The following is a 14,421-nucleotide window of genomic DNA, read 5'->3' on the forward strand; positions in this document are numbered from 1 at the left end:
TTCCTTCCTTCCTTCCTTCCTTCCTTCCCTTCCTTCCTTCCTTCCTTCCTTCCTTCCTTCCTTCCTTCCTTCCTTCCTTCCTCTCTCTCTCTTTCTCTCTCTCTCTCTCCTTTCTCTCTTTTCTTCTTGGTTTGTTTCCTTGCCTGGGAAGAAAGCATCTTTCTGGAACTTCTTGTGAAAGGGTGACTTTTGGGGACCTAGCATGTCTGAAATTTCTCTCTCCTACCCCCAAGCATAGCAGATGATCCTCTGGGCTGTAGAATTCTCTTGAACACATTTCCTTCCGAATGCTGAAGGCAGTGCGCCATCGCTTTGTGGCTCCTAGGTGTTTGTGTGGAGAACCTTAAGCCATTCTGAGCTGAGATTTGTTTGGATGTGGTCACTTTGTTTTCCTTTCTGGAAGTTTGTCTTTGTTGCTGACACATTTCTCAGAGATCGGTTTTGCTATGGATTTATTTTTATCCCCTGTGCTGGCACAATCAAGGCGCCTAGTTTTTATTTGACTGTAATATTTCTTAGTGACCTTTAATCTAGTGCAGTCTTTCCAAACTATATTTTTGCTTTCATGATGCTGACATTTGAAGAGTCCATGACACGTGTTTTGCAGCCTGTCCCTAACATTGTATTTGTTTCCACATAATTATATTTGGAGCTTTGTCTTTTGGTGGCAGGAATATTACATAGGTGATGCTGCGAACCCAGTGAATCATTTCAGGGACACTCAGTACAAGTGCTGTTTAGTTTGATGCATATGTCTTGAAAATTCAATATTTCTTTTCTAATTTAAATAGTTTGTGTTAATTGCAGAAAAATAGATAATATGTATATAGGTCCAAAGCACCAAAAAGGTTATTTAGTATACTGACCAGAGATCATCTTTTTTAAAAAAAGATTTATTTATTTTGAAAGAGTTATTGAGAGAGGGAGAGAGTTAGAGAGAGAAAGATTTTTCATACACTGGTTCACTCCCCAAATGGCCACAACAGCCAGGACTGGGCCAGATTGAAGCCAGGAGCCAGGAGTTTCATCCAGGTCTCCCACATGGCTGCAGGGGTCCACAGACTTGGGCCATCTTCTGCTGCTTTTCCCAGGTCATTAGCAGGGAGCTGGATGGGAAGTGGAGCAGCCGGCAGCTTAACCTCCCACACCACAATGCCAGCCCCGAGATCAACATTGTTAATAGTTATGTATTCTGCAGTCTAGATCTATGTATTTACAAAAATAGGTTCTACACAGAACATTTTTTAAAAGATTTATTTATTTATTTGAAAGGCAGAGTTACAGAGAGGCAGAGAAAGTTCTTCCATTCGCTGGTTTACTCCACAACTGGCTACAGTGGCCAGAGCTGGGCTGATCCAAAGCCAGGAGCCAGGAGCTTCTTCTGGGTCTCCCACACGGGTGCAGGACCCCAAGGACTTGAGCCATCTTCTACTGCTTTCCCAGGCCATAGCAGTGAGCTGGATCGGAAGAGGAGCAGCTGGGACTAGAACTGGTGCCTAAATGGGATGCCAGCACTTCAGGCCAGGGCTTTAACCTGCTGCACCACAGTGCCGGCCCCTTATTTCTAATTAAGAATAACAAATTTAAGGCTGAGAATGTTATTCTGAGTACAGTTTTGCTTGTCTCATATATCCTTTTAAATTTTCTCATAATTGTAAAATTAGCATGTAATTGTAATCTTTGACCCAAGAATTACTTGGAATTATTCTTTTTAAATGTTAGGAAATTGGCTTAAAAGTCTTATTTAATCAGAATTTAATATCCTTGATTATAAATAAGACACACAATTGTATATATGACCTGTGAAGATGAGAATAATAGCACAAGTTTAGATCCTCTGTTTGCCACTTTGAATTTCTTCATTTTTACAAAAAGAATTATTTAAAAAATTTATTTGAAACCCAGAGTTGCAGAAAGGGAGATACTCAGATATCTTCTACCCTCTGGTTCACTCCCCAAATGGCCACAAAAGTTGGGGTTCGATAGGCGGTGGGGCAAGATGGGGACTCCATGCGGCTCACTGTGTGACTGGCAGGGGCCCAAGCAGTTGGGCTGTCCTCTCCTGCTATCCCAGGCACATTAGCAGGGAGCTGGATGGCAAACAGAGCAATAGGGACTCACCAGGACTCCTGTGTGAGATGCCAGTGTCACAGGCAGAAGCTGAACCTGCTAAGTACTGGCCCCAACCTTGAGCTGCTTCTACCTACTTCCTGTTGAGTGGTCTTTTTCTTACTTCATAGGCCCTTATCAGCAAGCTCTCATTTAGTTTGATTCAGTGGTTTATAGAATTTTTAAACAGTAAGATTAATACCACTGCAGTAGTCTTTTCCCATAATTTTATTAGTCATTGCAGACATTCATTGCCCCCTCCACCAATAAAATCTTTATAACAATTTATTCCAGTTAAAAGAAAAGCCAAAAAAATCTCATTGGGAGGAAAACCAGAATTACATGAATTTATACATTCATTTTGGGAAGTCATATTTTAAGATTATACCTTCCCAACCAAGCCCATGTTCACATCTTGCTTACATACTTCAATGGAACCTTATAGCTTTCTGTTTTTTTGTTTGTTTGTTTGTTTTGTTTTGTTTGTTTTTTTTAAAAAACCCTAGGTTTGGACTTCTCTTTAAATTGAAATCATAGGGAGTGGCGTTTGGCATGGTGGGTCAAGCTGCCTCCTGCGATGCTGGGTCCCATGTGGGTGTTGATTTGAGTCCAAGCTGCTCCTCTTCCGATCCAGCTCCCTGCTAATGTGTCTGCAAAAGCAGCAGAAGATGGCCCAGGTGCTTAGGTCCTTGCCACCCGCATAGGAGACCCGAGAGAAACTCCTGGCTTCTGGCTTCAGCCTGGCGCAGTCCTGGCCTTTGCGGGCATTCGGGGAGCAAACCAGAGGATGGAAGCTGTTTCTTTCTCTCTAACTCTGCCTTTCAAATCAATCAATAAATAATAGAAGTCATTTCATAGGATAAATAGTGTGAGTGGACTATTTCCTTTAATTTCCATTTCTATTTTTACCTAGTGATTATTTTGATACATTGATCATATACATGCTATCATTTAACAAACTCTATCAGTTCTAATAGCTTTTGACTAGAATCACCTGAGTTTAATGAAATGGAGACCCGAAAATAGTAGAAAAAAACAAAATCCATTGTCTTTAACCAAAAACAAATAATAACAGGTAAGACTCCCAGTTGAGGTGGGTGTTTCTGGTCTGAAGACTGTGGTATGAATGGAGGGTTCTGGACTAGTGGTTCCCAAATTTGGCCCCACGTTACAATTACCTGGCGGCTTCTAGCATCCCTGATGGTTGCGGTAGGAGCCGGGCACTACTTTTTAGTAGTGGTTGGTGATTCCTATTTATAGCAGAGTTGTGAACCTTTGTTCTGGACCCACAGTGAGTAAACTATGGTCCACAGGTTCCAACGTGCATTTTTGCATGTGAAGTTTCTTTGGAGCTTAGCCAGGCACACTTGTTTGTGTGTTGTCTATTGCTGCTTTCAGATGAGAACCAGGCACTTCCAGGAAACAAAAAGCCATGCCTTCATGGAGCGTCTACTGCTGGGGGGATGGGAGAGACAGTACTAGATTGTTGTGATTTCTGTGGTGACAAATAAAGCAGGAAGCCCTGTGGGAAATGGGATCTGGGCAGTGACTTGAAGGAGGGGAAGCATGGGCCATGTGGAGACCCGAGGCGAGAGAGGCCTCCCATGCAGGGAGGGCCGGCAAGCCCACGGGTCTGGGGGTAGCGCCTGCCTGGTGTGCCTGGGAGGAGGCTGGTGTGGCTGGGGCTGAGCAAACTGGTGGCAGCGTGGGAGGACATGTGCTCCTCAGCTGGACTAGTCACCGTTCTGTAGGCCACTGTCAGCGCTCTTCTGGCTTTCACAGAAAAAGTGGGATGGGAAACCCGTGAGGGTTTGGGTTATCGGTGATGCGATTTATTTTAACTGGTTGCTGTGTTGAGGATAGACTGAAGAAAGTCAAGGACAGACTCAGGGATCCCTCTGAGGAGTTTATTGAAAAATTCCAAAGAACACGTTATGGTGGGTTATTGATAGTGGTAGCAGTGGAGGAGGTAAAAGCTGAAGCCCAAAACTTGCTTTCAATTTGGCTTCTAATTAGTGCCAGTTCCTCTCAGATTGTATAATTGTCTCCATTTTGCAAGTTTGTCCTAATCTTCTGTTTTCATGGTTCTTGGTACCATTTTTAATTAGATACTGACCTAAAAATGCAATTGTTTGTAATTATGATCCTATACTTAATTTGCTTAAAACATTATGGAAGGGTTGGCATTGTGGTGCCGATGATGCCGGTATCCCATACTGGAGTCATGGCTGCTCCACTTCTCATCCAGATCCCTGCTATAACCCCTGGAAAAGTAGTGGAATGGACCTCTGCCACCCATGTGGAAGCTCGGGTTGGAGTTCCTGGCTCCTGGCTTTAGGCTAGCCCAGACTTGGCCATTAAGGCTGTTTATGGGGAGTGAACCAGTGGGTGGAAGGTATCTCTCTCTTTATCACCATTCAAATAAATAAGATAAACCTTTATAAAAAAAAAAGTCATGAATACTTGGCAGATCCTTAGAATGAATGCATTTTAGGAGCTTTGGGAAGAAAAAGATGATTATATTTACCTCCCAAAGCTTGCATTTTCGGAAACATATTTCCATTATTATTGTTGTTTTGACCCTGTTTAACAACAGCGACCAGCTGGAAGATAGAATGAAGGATCCACTTAAAATGGCAACTACAATAAAGGATAAACCAACCAATGACAGATCTCCGGCTGCACACTGAGGTTACTGGCTGAGGGCTTGACAAAAACCAGTGACACCATGGCCAGGCTCCCTCCTGAAGCTGTAATTGACTTGGTGTAGGGTGGGACCTAGGTGGTATTTTTCCCAAGGTCCTTCCTTTTCAAAGATCTCTATGGAGGAGCTGATCTGTATGAAGAAAACTTAGGCTACTGAGGGACAGAAAGAGACTTGAATGAAGGGAACAGCTGGCTGTATTCTTTGGAAGGACTGACTGCTATAATGAATTCAAGTCTCTCTAAACGAGCCTATAAATGTAATGATGTCATAAAAAAGACTAACAGGATTTTTCATTTTTGTTACTAAACTTATGCTAAATTTGTATGGAAAAACTATGAGTAGCTAGAACAATTCTGAAAAAGCAGGCTCTTGTCCAGGGACGAGTCTTACCAGATACTGATGACCACACTAATAAATAAGATAGAACTGCTCAGTGCAGAAGTGTAAATAGGACACAACAAAATGAGGAGAAAAGATAATGGATTCATTCAAAGGGGTTATGTAACCAAGAGACATTTTTAACCAATGGGATAAGACAGTTTACTCCAGAAAATGTCAACAAGATAGCCACTTAAAAAGCACACTGGGTCAGCGCAGCGCTGGCCATAGTAGCCATTTGGGGAGTGAACCAACGGAAGGAAGACCTTTCTGTCTCTCTCTAACTCCACCTGTCAAGTAAATAAAAAAAATTTAAAAAGCACACTGGGGTTATATGTCCGGTTAGAGATTGAAGGGTGGGGCAGGCGCTGTGGCATACTGGGTAAATCCTCCACCTGCGGCACCGGTATCCCATATGGGCACCGGGTTCTAGTCCTGGTTGCTCCTCTTCCAGTCCAGCTATCTGCTGTGGCACGGGAAAGCAATGGAGGATGGCCCAGGTGCTTGGGCCCCTTGCACCCGTGTGGGAGACCAGGAAGAGGCACCTGGCTCCTGGCTTCGGATTGGCATAGCTCCAACTGTTGCGGCCATTTGGGGGGTGAACCATCGGATGGAAGACCTCTCTCTCTCTCTGCCTCTCCTCTCTCTGTGTAACTCTACCTGTCAAATAAATAAATAAAAAATCTTTTAAAAAAAGATTGAAGGGTTAAAATAAAACTCTAAAGGAAGATGAGTGGGAAGGGCCAGTCCAAAAAGGACACAAAATCCTAAAGCTACCAATGTAGAATACTCATAATTTTTATTCATATTATTAATCTACAATTCAAAACTGTATATAAGGGTACTTCAGAAAGTTCATGGGAAATGTACACTATCTTTTAATTCCATTTTTATCTGAACTTTTTGAAATTCTCACGTACACTTATGGGGTACAAAGATGCATGAATTTGAATACATGAAAAAACAAACTTCTACATGTCAAAAAGCACCAGGACCAAGTCCACAGACAAATGACAATGACAAACTGGAAAAACAGTATTTACAGGGCAGGGTAGCTTGGCTAGATGTTTTGCTGACTCAGCAATTTTGGTTCTCAGCGTCTACTGTTAAGTCAAATAAAAAGCAGCAAGGTGCAGAACGATGTGTTTGGTGTGCTACCCTCTGTATGTGGCTTGGTCTGTAGAAGGACACAGGGGAAGGGAATTTCAGGAGTGGCCTCTCAGAAGGGCAGCTGGCTGGTAGAGGACTGGGAAGGAGGGGAGCTTCCTGTTCATTGTTGACCCTTTGGAAGCCTCTACCTTGTCCGTGCATTGCCTACTTTATGCAAGTACTAGAATGAACTATATCCAAGGTCTACATCCTGCTAAATGTTCCAAATACTCCCATTAAATACATCCAAATGGCTCCATCAAATACAAACAGCTCATCAAACACCATCAAATACTCATACATAACTACTTTATGGTTCTTAAGTAATGCTTAATAGATATTAAAATATTTTATATTCTGTGTTATTCAGAAGAAGACAACTTTTACACTGCAGGAGTTGCTCCCTTTCTTTTTATACTTTCACTAAATTTGTAGAACTTGGTAAGAATACAGTCTTAATAATAACCATTTTTGCAAAGATGTGATTCTGTAATCACTGGCATTTCATCTGCAAACATAAGAGCAACTAAAACCCAGTAATTATTGAAACTATTCCATTTAAAATAAAGAAAAACACAGTATTTTAACATATTTACACTTAGGTCTAGAACATCATTTTTTAAAAAGATTTATTTTATTTATTTGAAAGAGTTACAGAGAGAGATAGAGGCAGAAAGAGAATCTTCCATCCGCTGGTTCACTCCCCAGATGGCTGCAATGGCCAGAATAGTGCTGATCTGAAGCCAGGAGCCAGGAGCCTCCTCCAGGTCTCCCACATGGTTGTAGGGGCCCAAGGATTTGGGCCATCCTCCACTGCTACCCCAGGCCACAGCAGAGAACTGGATCAGAAGAGGAGCAGCCGGGACTCGAACCGGTGCCCATATGGGATGCTGGAGCTTCAAGCCAGGGCATTAACCCACTGCGCCACAGCGCTGGACCCTAGGACATCATTTTCTTATTTTTGGTTAAGTTGTTTCTGGATTTTTGTGGGTTTTAAGCCACTGATCGATTGCACTTTCATACTTCCTCGGTTCTTTCAGCCAGTCCTGATGCCACCTAAGGTTTGCAATGACATTTGAATAATTCTGTCCCACGCTCTGCTTCCACTGGATAAACTGCTCTTCATTGTACCGGTGGACAGAAGCAGAAACCTCAGGGTAGTTTACAATGGAACGAAGCTTCCGATCCAAAGAAGAAGTGATTTCTGGAAATTTTGTAGCAATGTTTGTTAGCTCATCTGGATCTGAGGAGAGATCTGAAAGAAAAAAAATTAAACATTTGTCAAGTAGTTACCTGCTAAAAAATGGTTTTTAGCATTTCATTAGATCTTTAAAGAACATTTATTTATATTGTTGTTTGAAAGGTACAGTGACACAGAGAGATGCAGGGAGACAGAGAGAGAGAGAGAGAGAGAGAGAAAGAGAAAGATCTTGATGTGCTAGTTCACTCCTCAAATGGCCACAATAGCCAGGGCTGGGCCAGAATGTAGCCAGGGACCTGGAACTCCATCCAGATCTCCCACATGAGTGGCAGGGACCCAAATACTTGGGCCATCATCCAGTGCCTCTTCAGGTGCATAGGGGCAGCTGGACTGGAAGCAGAGTTGCTGGACTGACTGGGTACTCCAGTATGGCCCGTGAGCATCCCAGGCAGCAGCTTCTCACACACCGCAACACCCACACCAGATTTTCTTTTTATTCTTCCTTCTTCTTATAGTAAAATGAAGAACAGAATACATTATAAAATAAAATAATACCAAAACTTAATATATGTATAAATAGTATGTATAGTAAAATAATACAGTAACATCAAAAGTAAAACAGCCCCGAAAAGTATGCCTGAATCACATTCCTACTGTCATCCTGCTATCTTGCTTTTTTAATCCATTCTTAGATGTTAGAGACAATCAAACCTCATCATTATTAGCTAGCTGGTTTGCAGCTAATTCTTCCTGGTTTTGATGCGTTGCCAAATAGTAGTGCCTGTACTGTCCTATTTCCATAGCCCTAAACTCTCCAGCTGGAAGAATTCTGTATGTAGACAAGTCATGTTCTGGCAACTTCACAGGTCCCAGTTTTCTTTGTATATTAACGTCTTCTGCTTGGATGTTTGAATGTTACTTCAATATTACCCTTCATTCGAGCACACAGCCTTGGAAATGGAAACTTTTCAATCACGAACAGGAAGAAAATATTTCAAATCCACAGCCAAGCTTTTTACATGTGGTGTGGGAAGACAGCATGTGCCTGGGTTAGCGATCTAACTGGGAAGAGCAGCAGGTCAAAGCTGTTGTGAGAATGAACTGCAGATCCTACAGGAACATGTCTGTGGGGGGCCCACTGGAGTGCCAGGAGACTGTTGAAGGCAAATGAAGCAAAGGATGTCAGCGGATGGCCCATAGGTGGCAGGAAAGGGCGGCTCCACTATGGATCCTTCAAGGGTCATGGCAGAACAGCATGTTAGAAACCAAAATTTCAGCCTGCACCACGGCTCAACAGGCTAATCCTCCGCCTTGTGGTGCTAGCACACCGGGTTCTAGTCCTGGTCGGGGCACCGGATTCTGTCCCGGTTGCCCCTCTTCCAGGCCAGCTCTCTGCTATGGCCAGGGAGTGCAGTGGAGGATGGCTCAAGTGCTTGGGCCCTGCACCCCATGGGAGACCAGGATAAGCACCTGGCTCCTGCCATCGGATCAGCGTGGTGCTCCGGCCCCAGCGCACCAACCGCGGCGGCCATTGGAGGGTGAACCAACGGCAAAGGAAGACCTTTCTCTCTGTCTCTCTCTCACTGTCCACTCTGCCTGTTAAAAAATAAAAAAAGAAAAAGAAAAAAAAAAAAAAGAAAAGAAAATTTCAACACATTCAATCGGAAGACCAAATGGGTTATTTAGTGGGTCACGCAGTGTGTAGCATCTCATGTAAAGATTTAGGAAAGGGCTCCAGTGAGCTGAGCAGTGGAGGTGGGCTTCATGCAGAAAAAGGCTGAAAAGACCATGCAAAGTGGACTGGTGGTTGCAGTCCCTTTCCCGATTGGGTTAAAACAGAGGGGCTTTCAGAGCATTCCAGCTCAGGCATACTGGGCCCCTTCTGATTAGTCATCGTCAACATCCTGACTTTTGGGAAATGGGCCTCTTTGAAGGTTTAGTTTACTCACGCAGCATCTGGTACGAGTGACTCCATTCTGCTTTAGCCTGGACTGCTGGGTGCAGTGCGCAGAGGCTCGGTACACTCAATGGCTCCTACCCGTTTCATTTAACAATGGCCAATATGCAACCAACAGATGCCCCCTACCCATCAGGATGAGAATGTACGGACTTATTTTTGCAGCCCAGAGTCCTGTTTTTAGAGGGGTGTGTGTGTGTGGAGGGGGTAGTGGTAGGGGGTGGGGTTAGTCAATTTGGTCCCTAAAGCATTATTCTGAGTTCATATTTTTGACATTTGTAACTGGGAAGCAAATAGGAAGAAATGAACATGAATAATGGCTTTAGCACATACTCGTATCTTATGTACAAAATGGGGACAAACAGTAAGAAAAACCCTAAGTCTCATATGCTGTTTAGAAATTAATTCAGAAGCTAACAGGCATTTCCCCAGGGTAGAAGGAACTGGGATATAGAGTCAGCCCTGCGTGAAAATCTGAGTTCTGCTGCTTCTTAGCTGTTGAATCTTTCACAGGTGTCTGGATTTCTCTGGCTGCTCATCTCCTCTGCAAAATGAAGGTAATGCTACTATCTGGGGGGAGAAGGGGTGCAATAATGCATGTAGATCATCAGGCACCATAAGAGTCGTTAATCTTTCCTGACAGGTGAAACCTAGGTACAATGAGAAGGTGTTGACAGCTGACTGGAAAAGATAACCATGAACATGAACAGATTCTTGATCAGAGAAAACTGGTTGCAACCATGAGACCGAAATCAAAAGCCTTAGTACACTTTCTTTAAAATTCACACGATCTTTGCAAGGAAGCTGCTCCTCACGTGGGCAGTCTTTCGTAGACTGTTCTGGCATGAAAAGCAGCAGATATTAACAACTAGAACCAAACTCCTTGAGTAACACCAAGTCAGTTAGCTCATCACACAAAGTTCTACACGGAAAAGCAGATCAACACATTTACCAAAGAGCTGAGGCAACACCGAAGCGCCGTCTGCGTAGGCGATGTACTTCCACTGCTTAGTTCGAAGCATGTAGGTGGAGGCATTCACGTTACATCCATGGAACTCGCTCAGAATCCAGGGCGGATGCAGGGTTTTGAATTCATTTTTATTCCTAAGTGTTTCCGATGATAGTGGCAACAGAGAGTATCCACTCAGATTCTGAGGCACAGGGATCCCGGCAATATCTGTGCAACACAAATAAAGTATTTTTTCAAAACTCATTCTTCTGTCACTTGGACATTGGTAAATGACATTATTTACACTTCTCTCTAAGAGGAAGGGTGCTGGGACTAGAGGTTGTCTGTGGATTTTGGAAATACACTGCCTACATTCAAATGCTTTGACCATGAGCCACGTCACCTTGGTCAATGTATTAACTTCTCTGAGCTTCACCTGTAGAAGAGGGTTGATAATAGTTCTTTGATCTCACAGGTTCACTTTAGGTTTGAATAAGATAACTAAGTAAAATTCTGAGAACACTGCCTGGCCCACAGGAACCCTCATCCAATATTAGTTAATGAAGATTCTTTTCCCCCTGAATGTTCAAATAATCACAGTTGTTTCTCCATGTTTGTTCCATGGGATATTTTTTTTTCTTTTTTTTTTTTTATGACAGGCAGAGTGGATAGTGAGAGAGAGAGAGAGACAGAGAGAAAGGTCTTCCTTTTTGCTGTTGGTTCACCCTCCAATGGCCGCTGTGGCCAGCTCATCACGCTGATCCGAAGACAGGAGCCAGGTGCTTCTCCTGGTCTCCCATGCAGGGCCCAACCACTTGGGCCATCCTCCACTGCCTTCCCGGGCCATAGCAGAGAGCTGGCCTGGAAGAGGGGCAACCGGGATAGAATCCGGCGCCCCGACCGGGACTAGAACCCGGTGTGCCAGCGCCGCAAGGCGGAGGATTAGCCTGTTAAGCCACGGCACCCGCTGTTCCATGGGATATTAACAAGACCTATATGAGAAAGGAGTTCAGTAGTCATGTACACGTGCAAAACAATGGCTAATCAAAACTGAAGATAAATGGTTGTAGATGTAGGTTTATTGTTGCTGTGTAGTATAAACTTCAAGAATAGCCTGTAGTATACCAGGTTTTCTAAAGTTATTTAATAACAGAATGTTTTTTCATTTCTAAGTAGCATCTTGGGGGATTAATATTTTATAAAACGTACTTTAGGAATCTTGGATTCTACTGATCTAAGGAAAGTAATTTATTTTTATATGCTAATTTTATGTAATGATTTATTGGTATATTATAAAATGTAGACAGAGAAATGAGGAATGGCTAACTTAAAAACACGTTATACTTTTTAAGGACTTTAAAAGTATTTGTGGGGTCGGCACTGTGGTGTAGCAGGTAAAGCCACTTCCTGCAGTGCTGGCTTCCCATATGGGTGCCGGTTCGAGTCCCAGCTGCTTCTCTTCTGATCCAGCTCTCTGCTGTTGCCTGGGAAAGCAGGGGAAGATGGCCCAAGTCCTTGGGCTCCTGAACCCACATGGGAGACCCAGAAGAAGCTTCTGGATCCTGGCTTCAGATAAGCTCAGCTTCAGCCATTGCGGCCATCTAGGGGAGTGAACCAGTGGATGGAAGAACTCTCTCTCTCTCTCTGTTTCTCTCTCTACCTCTCTGTAGCTCCACCTTTCAAATAAATAAATAAATAAATAAATAAATAAATCTTTTTTAAAAAGTATTTGTTTGGCACTCAAATTTTCTTTTTCCTGTAGGGAAATAACATTAATTATGGCTGCATATTCAGGATAGTTTTTTTTTTTTTTTTTTTGACAGGCAGAGTGGACAGTGAGAGAGAGAGAGACAGAGAGAAAGGTCTTCCTTTGCCGTTGGTTCACCCTCCAATGGCCGCCGCGGTAGGCGCGCTGCGGCCGGCGCACTGCGCTGATCCGATGGCAGGAGCCAGGTGCTTCTCCTGGTCTCCCATGCGGTGCAGGGCCCAAGGACTTGGGCCATCCTCCACTGCACTCCCTGGCCACAGCAGAGAGCTGGCCTGGAAGAGGGGCAACCGGGACAGAATCTGGTGCCCCGACCGGGACTAGAACCCGGTGTGCCGGCGCCGCAAGGCGGAGGATTAGCCTAGTGAGCCGCGGCGCCGGCCCAGGATAGTTTTAAAATGAGTCTGCAGCATCTTCTCCACCCCTTTTTTGAATTGAATATTCCATATTTTTATGTATATTTAAATATTTCTGAAGAAAAACAGAAAGTATTATACCTGAAATGTTAGAAATGAAACCAAATTGAAAAACAAAAATATATTAGATTAACTGAGGGAACAAACAGGTTAAAAGGGAAAAAGGAATTAGACCTCTATAAATCTTCTGCAGGTAGTGGTTTTACAGATAACAAGTTTATCTTCCATCTCCTGTGGAAAAGGCATATTACAAGTGCTAGTACTGTGCTAACCATCGCTAGGGACTTCATTGAGTCGTAAAGAAAGGAGAGAGAGGTGTTGATGCAGGGGAGACTGCTTGCAGTGAGGGGAGGAGGGCGGTGGGGGCGAGGCTGGGGAGGGGTGGCTCCACAGGCACAGGGAGGGGAGAGGGGATGCCTTTGAGCAAGGCGGGACTTGACGATGCACTGACATGGACTCCGGTCTGTGGAAGTTCTTGCAGTCAGTGTGTTCATAACCTTCAGCACCTAAACTGTGCTTACGCTTTCTTTCCTAGGGACGCCTGGAAGACCACACAACTTTGCTCCTGTCTTTCCAGGCGAAGTCAGTGGTAAGCTAAGAGTCCGTGTGCGTTTTCTCTTTTTTATTCATTCAGCACACGGGGCGCTGCTGCAGATACACAGCAACAACAGCACACGTTTTTAGAGCTTACCTAAGAAGAATGACAGATGTTACTGATAACCGTATCTAACATTTAAGTGTTTAGCATGTCCCAAGCTTTATCGAGAGCTATAAAATATTTTTTTTTATTTTTTTGATGAGAAAATGAAAGAGCAGAGATGTCAGATAACCTGCCCAGGGTCACACAATTGGTAATGATTGGCGGTGGTGAGGGGCAGGCTCTCTGTATTACACCGTAATTCTTGCTTTGCTGTAGTCATTCAATTCCACAGTATTTCTCAGCCAGTTATAACCAGGTACAAAGTCTGTGCAAAATGCCTGCCCATCCCAGCCTTCAAGTAAGATCCTGAAATAAGGGTTTTACAATTTGAATCACCAACAATTAATAATTCTTTAAATGTAACTGCCTTTTTATATAATTACATTCCCATAATTAAAAAAAAAATCTGAACTTCTAAATGGGAGGAAGGCAGGTGTTCTACGAAAAGATCAACTTTTTTAAAAATTTCATATAAGTTTATAAATGAAAATTAAATCAATTTTAATTCTAAAATAGATTACCTTTATTTCTCACTGAGCTAAAGGTTGCTGATACTAGGTTTTCGAGAAGAAAATGGGGGGAGTAATTTTTAAAGAATAATCTCTGAAACAATGATATCAATTTTTAGTACTATAAAGAATTCTTATTCATAAAATGGCACATTTCTGCCAGTAATGATAAATGTAAATGATAATATAATAGTACATCATAAAAGACCCACAAATATACACAAACTAAGAATACTCTTCTGTCTCATTAAATATTTCATAGGGAAAATGCATTCTTAAAAATTATTTGTAAATTCATACTTTTAAATAAAAACATTACAGCATCTTAAATTTCAACACACTATTGAGGGTAAGGTAGGTTTTTTAAAGCAGGAATCCCAATTGGTTTTCCAATCCAATAAAGAATTTTTGAATCACTATCTTTCATGCAATGTTTTTTTTTCTTTCTTTCTTTTTTTTATTTATTTGACAGGTAGAGTTATAGACAGTGAGAGAGAGACAGAGAAAAAGGTCTTCCTTCCGTTGGTTCACTCCCCAAATGACCGCTACGGCCGGTGCCGCGCTGATCTGAAGCCAGGAGC

The 14,421-nt window shown here is 42.9% G+C and overlaps 1 protein-coding gene across 3 annotated transcripts in view; it reads right to left on the reverse strand.

Annotated features, from left to right (window-relative positions):
- Positions 1 to 6,999: 6,999 nt before the first annotated feature.
- ARSK (arylsulfatase family member K) overlaps positions 7,000 to 14,421 on the reverse strand; it is a 47,135-nt gene continuing 39,713 nt past the window's right edge. For all 3 annotated transcript variants that reach the window (XM_062211870.1, XM_062211868.1, XM_062211869.1), the window contains exons 7-8: positions 10,454 to 10,678; positions 7,000 to 7,598 (exon numbers count right to left, since the gene is read on the reverse strand). In XM_062211870.1, coding sequence (XP_062067854.1) covers positions 7,309 to 7,598; positions 10,454 to 10,678 — 515 coding nt within the window. In that variant the 3' untranslated portion in view covers positions 7,000 to 7,308. The remainder of the gene's footprint in view (positions 7,599 to 10,453; positions 10,679 to 14,421) is intronic.

The sequence above is a fragment of the Lepus europaeus genome, chromosome 15, assembly GCF_033115175.1.
Source record: "Lepus europaeus isolate LE1 chromosome 15, mLepTim1.pri, whole genome shotgun sequence".
Lineage (NCBI taxonomy): Eukaryota > Metazoa > Chordata > Mammalia > Lagomorpha > Leporidae > Lepus > Lepus europaeus.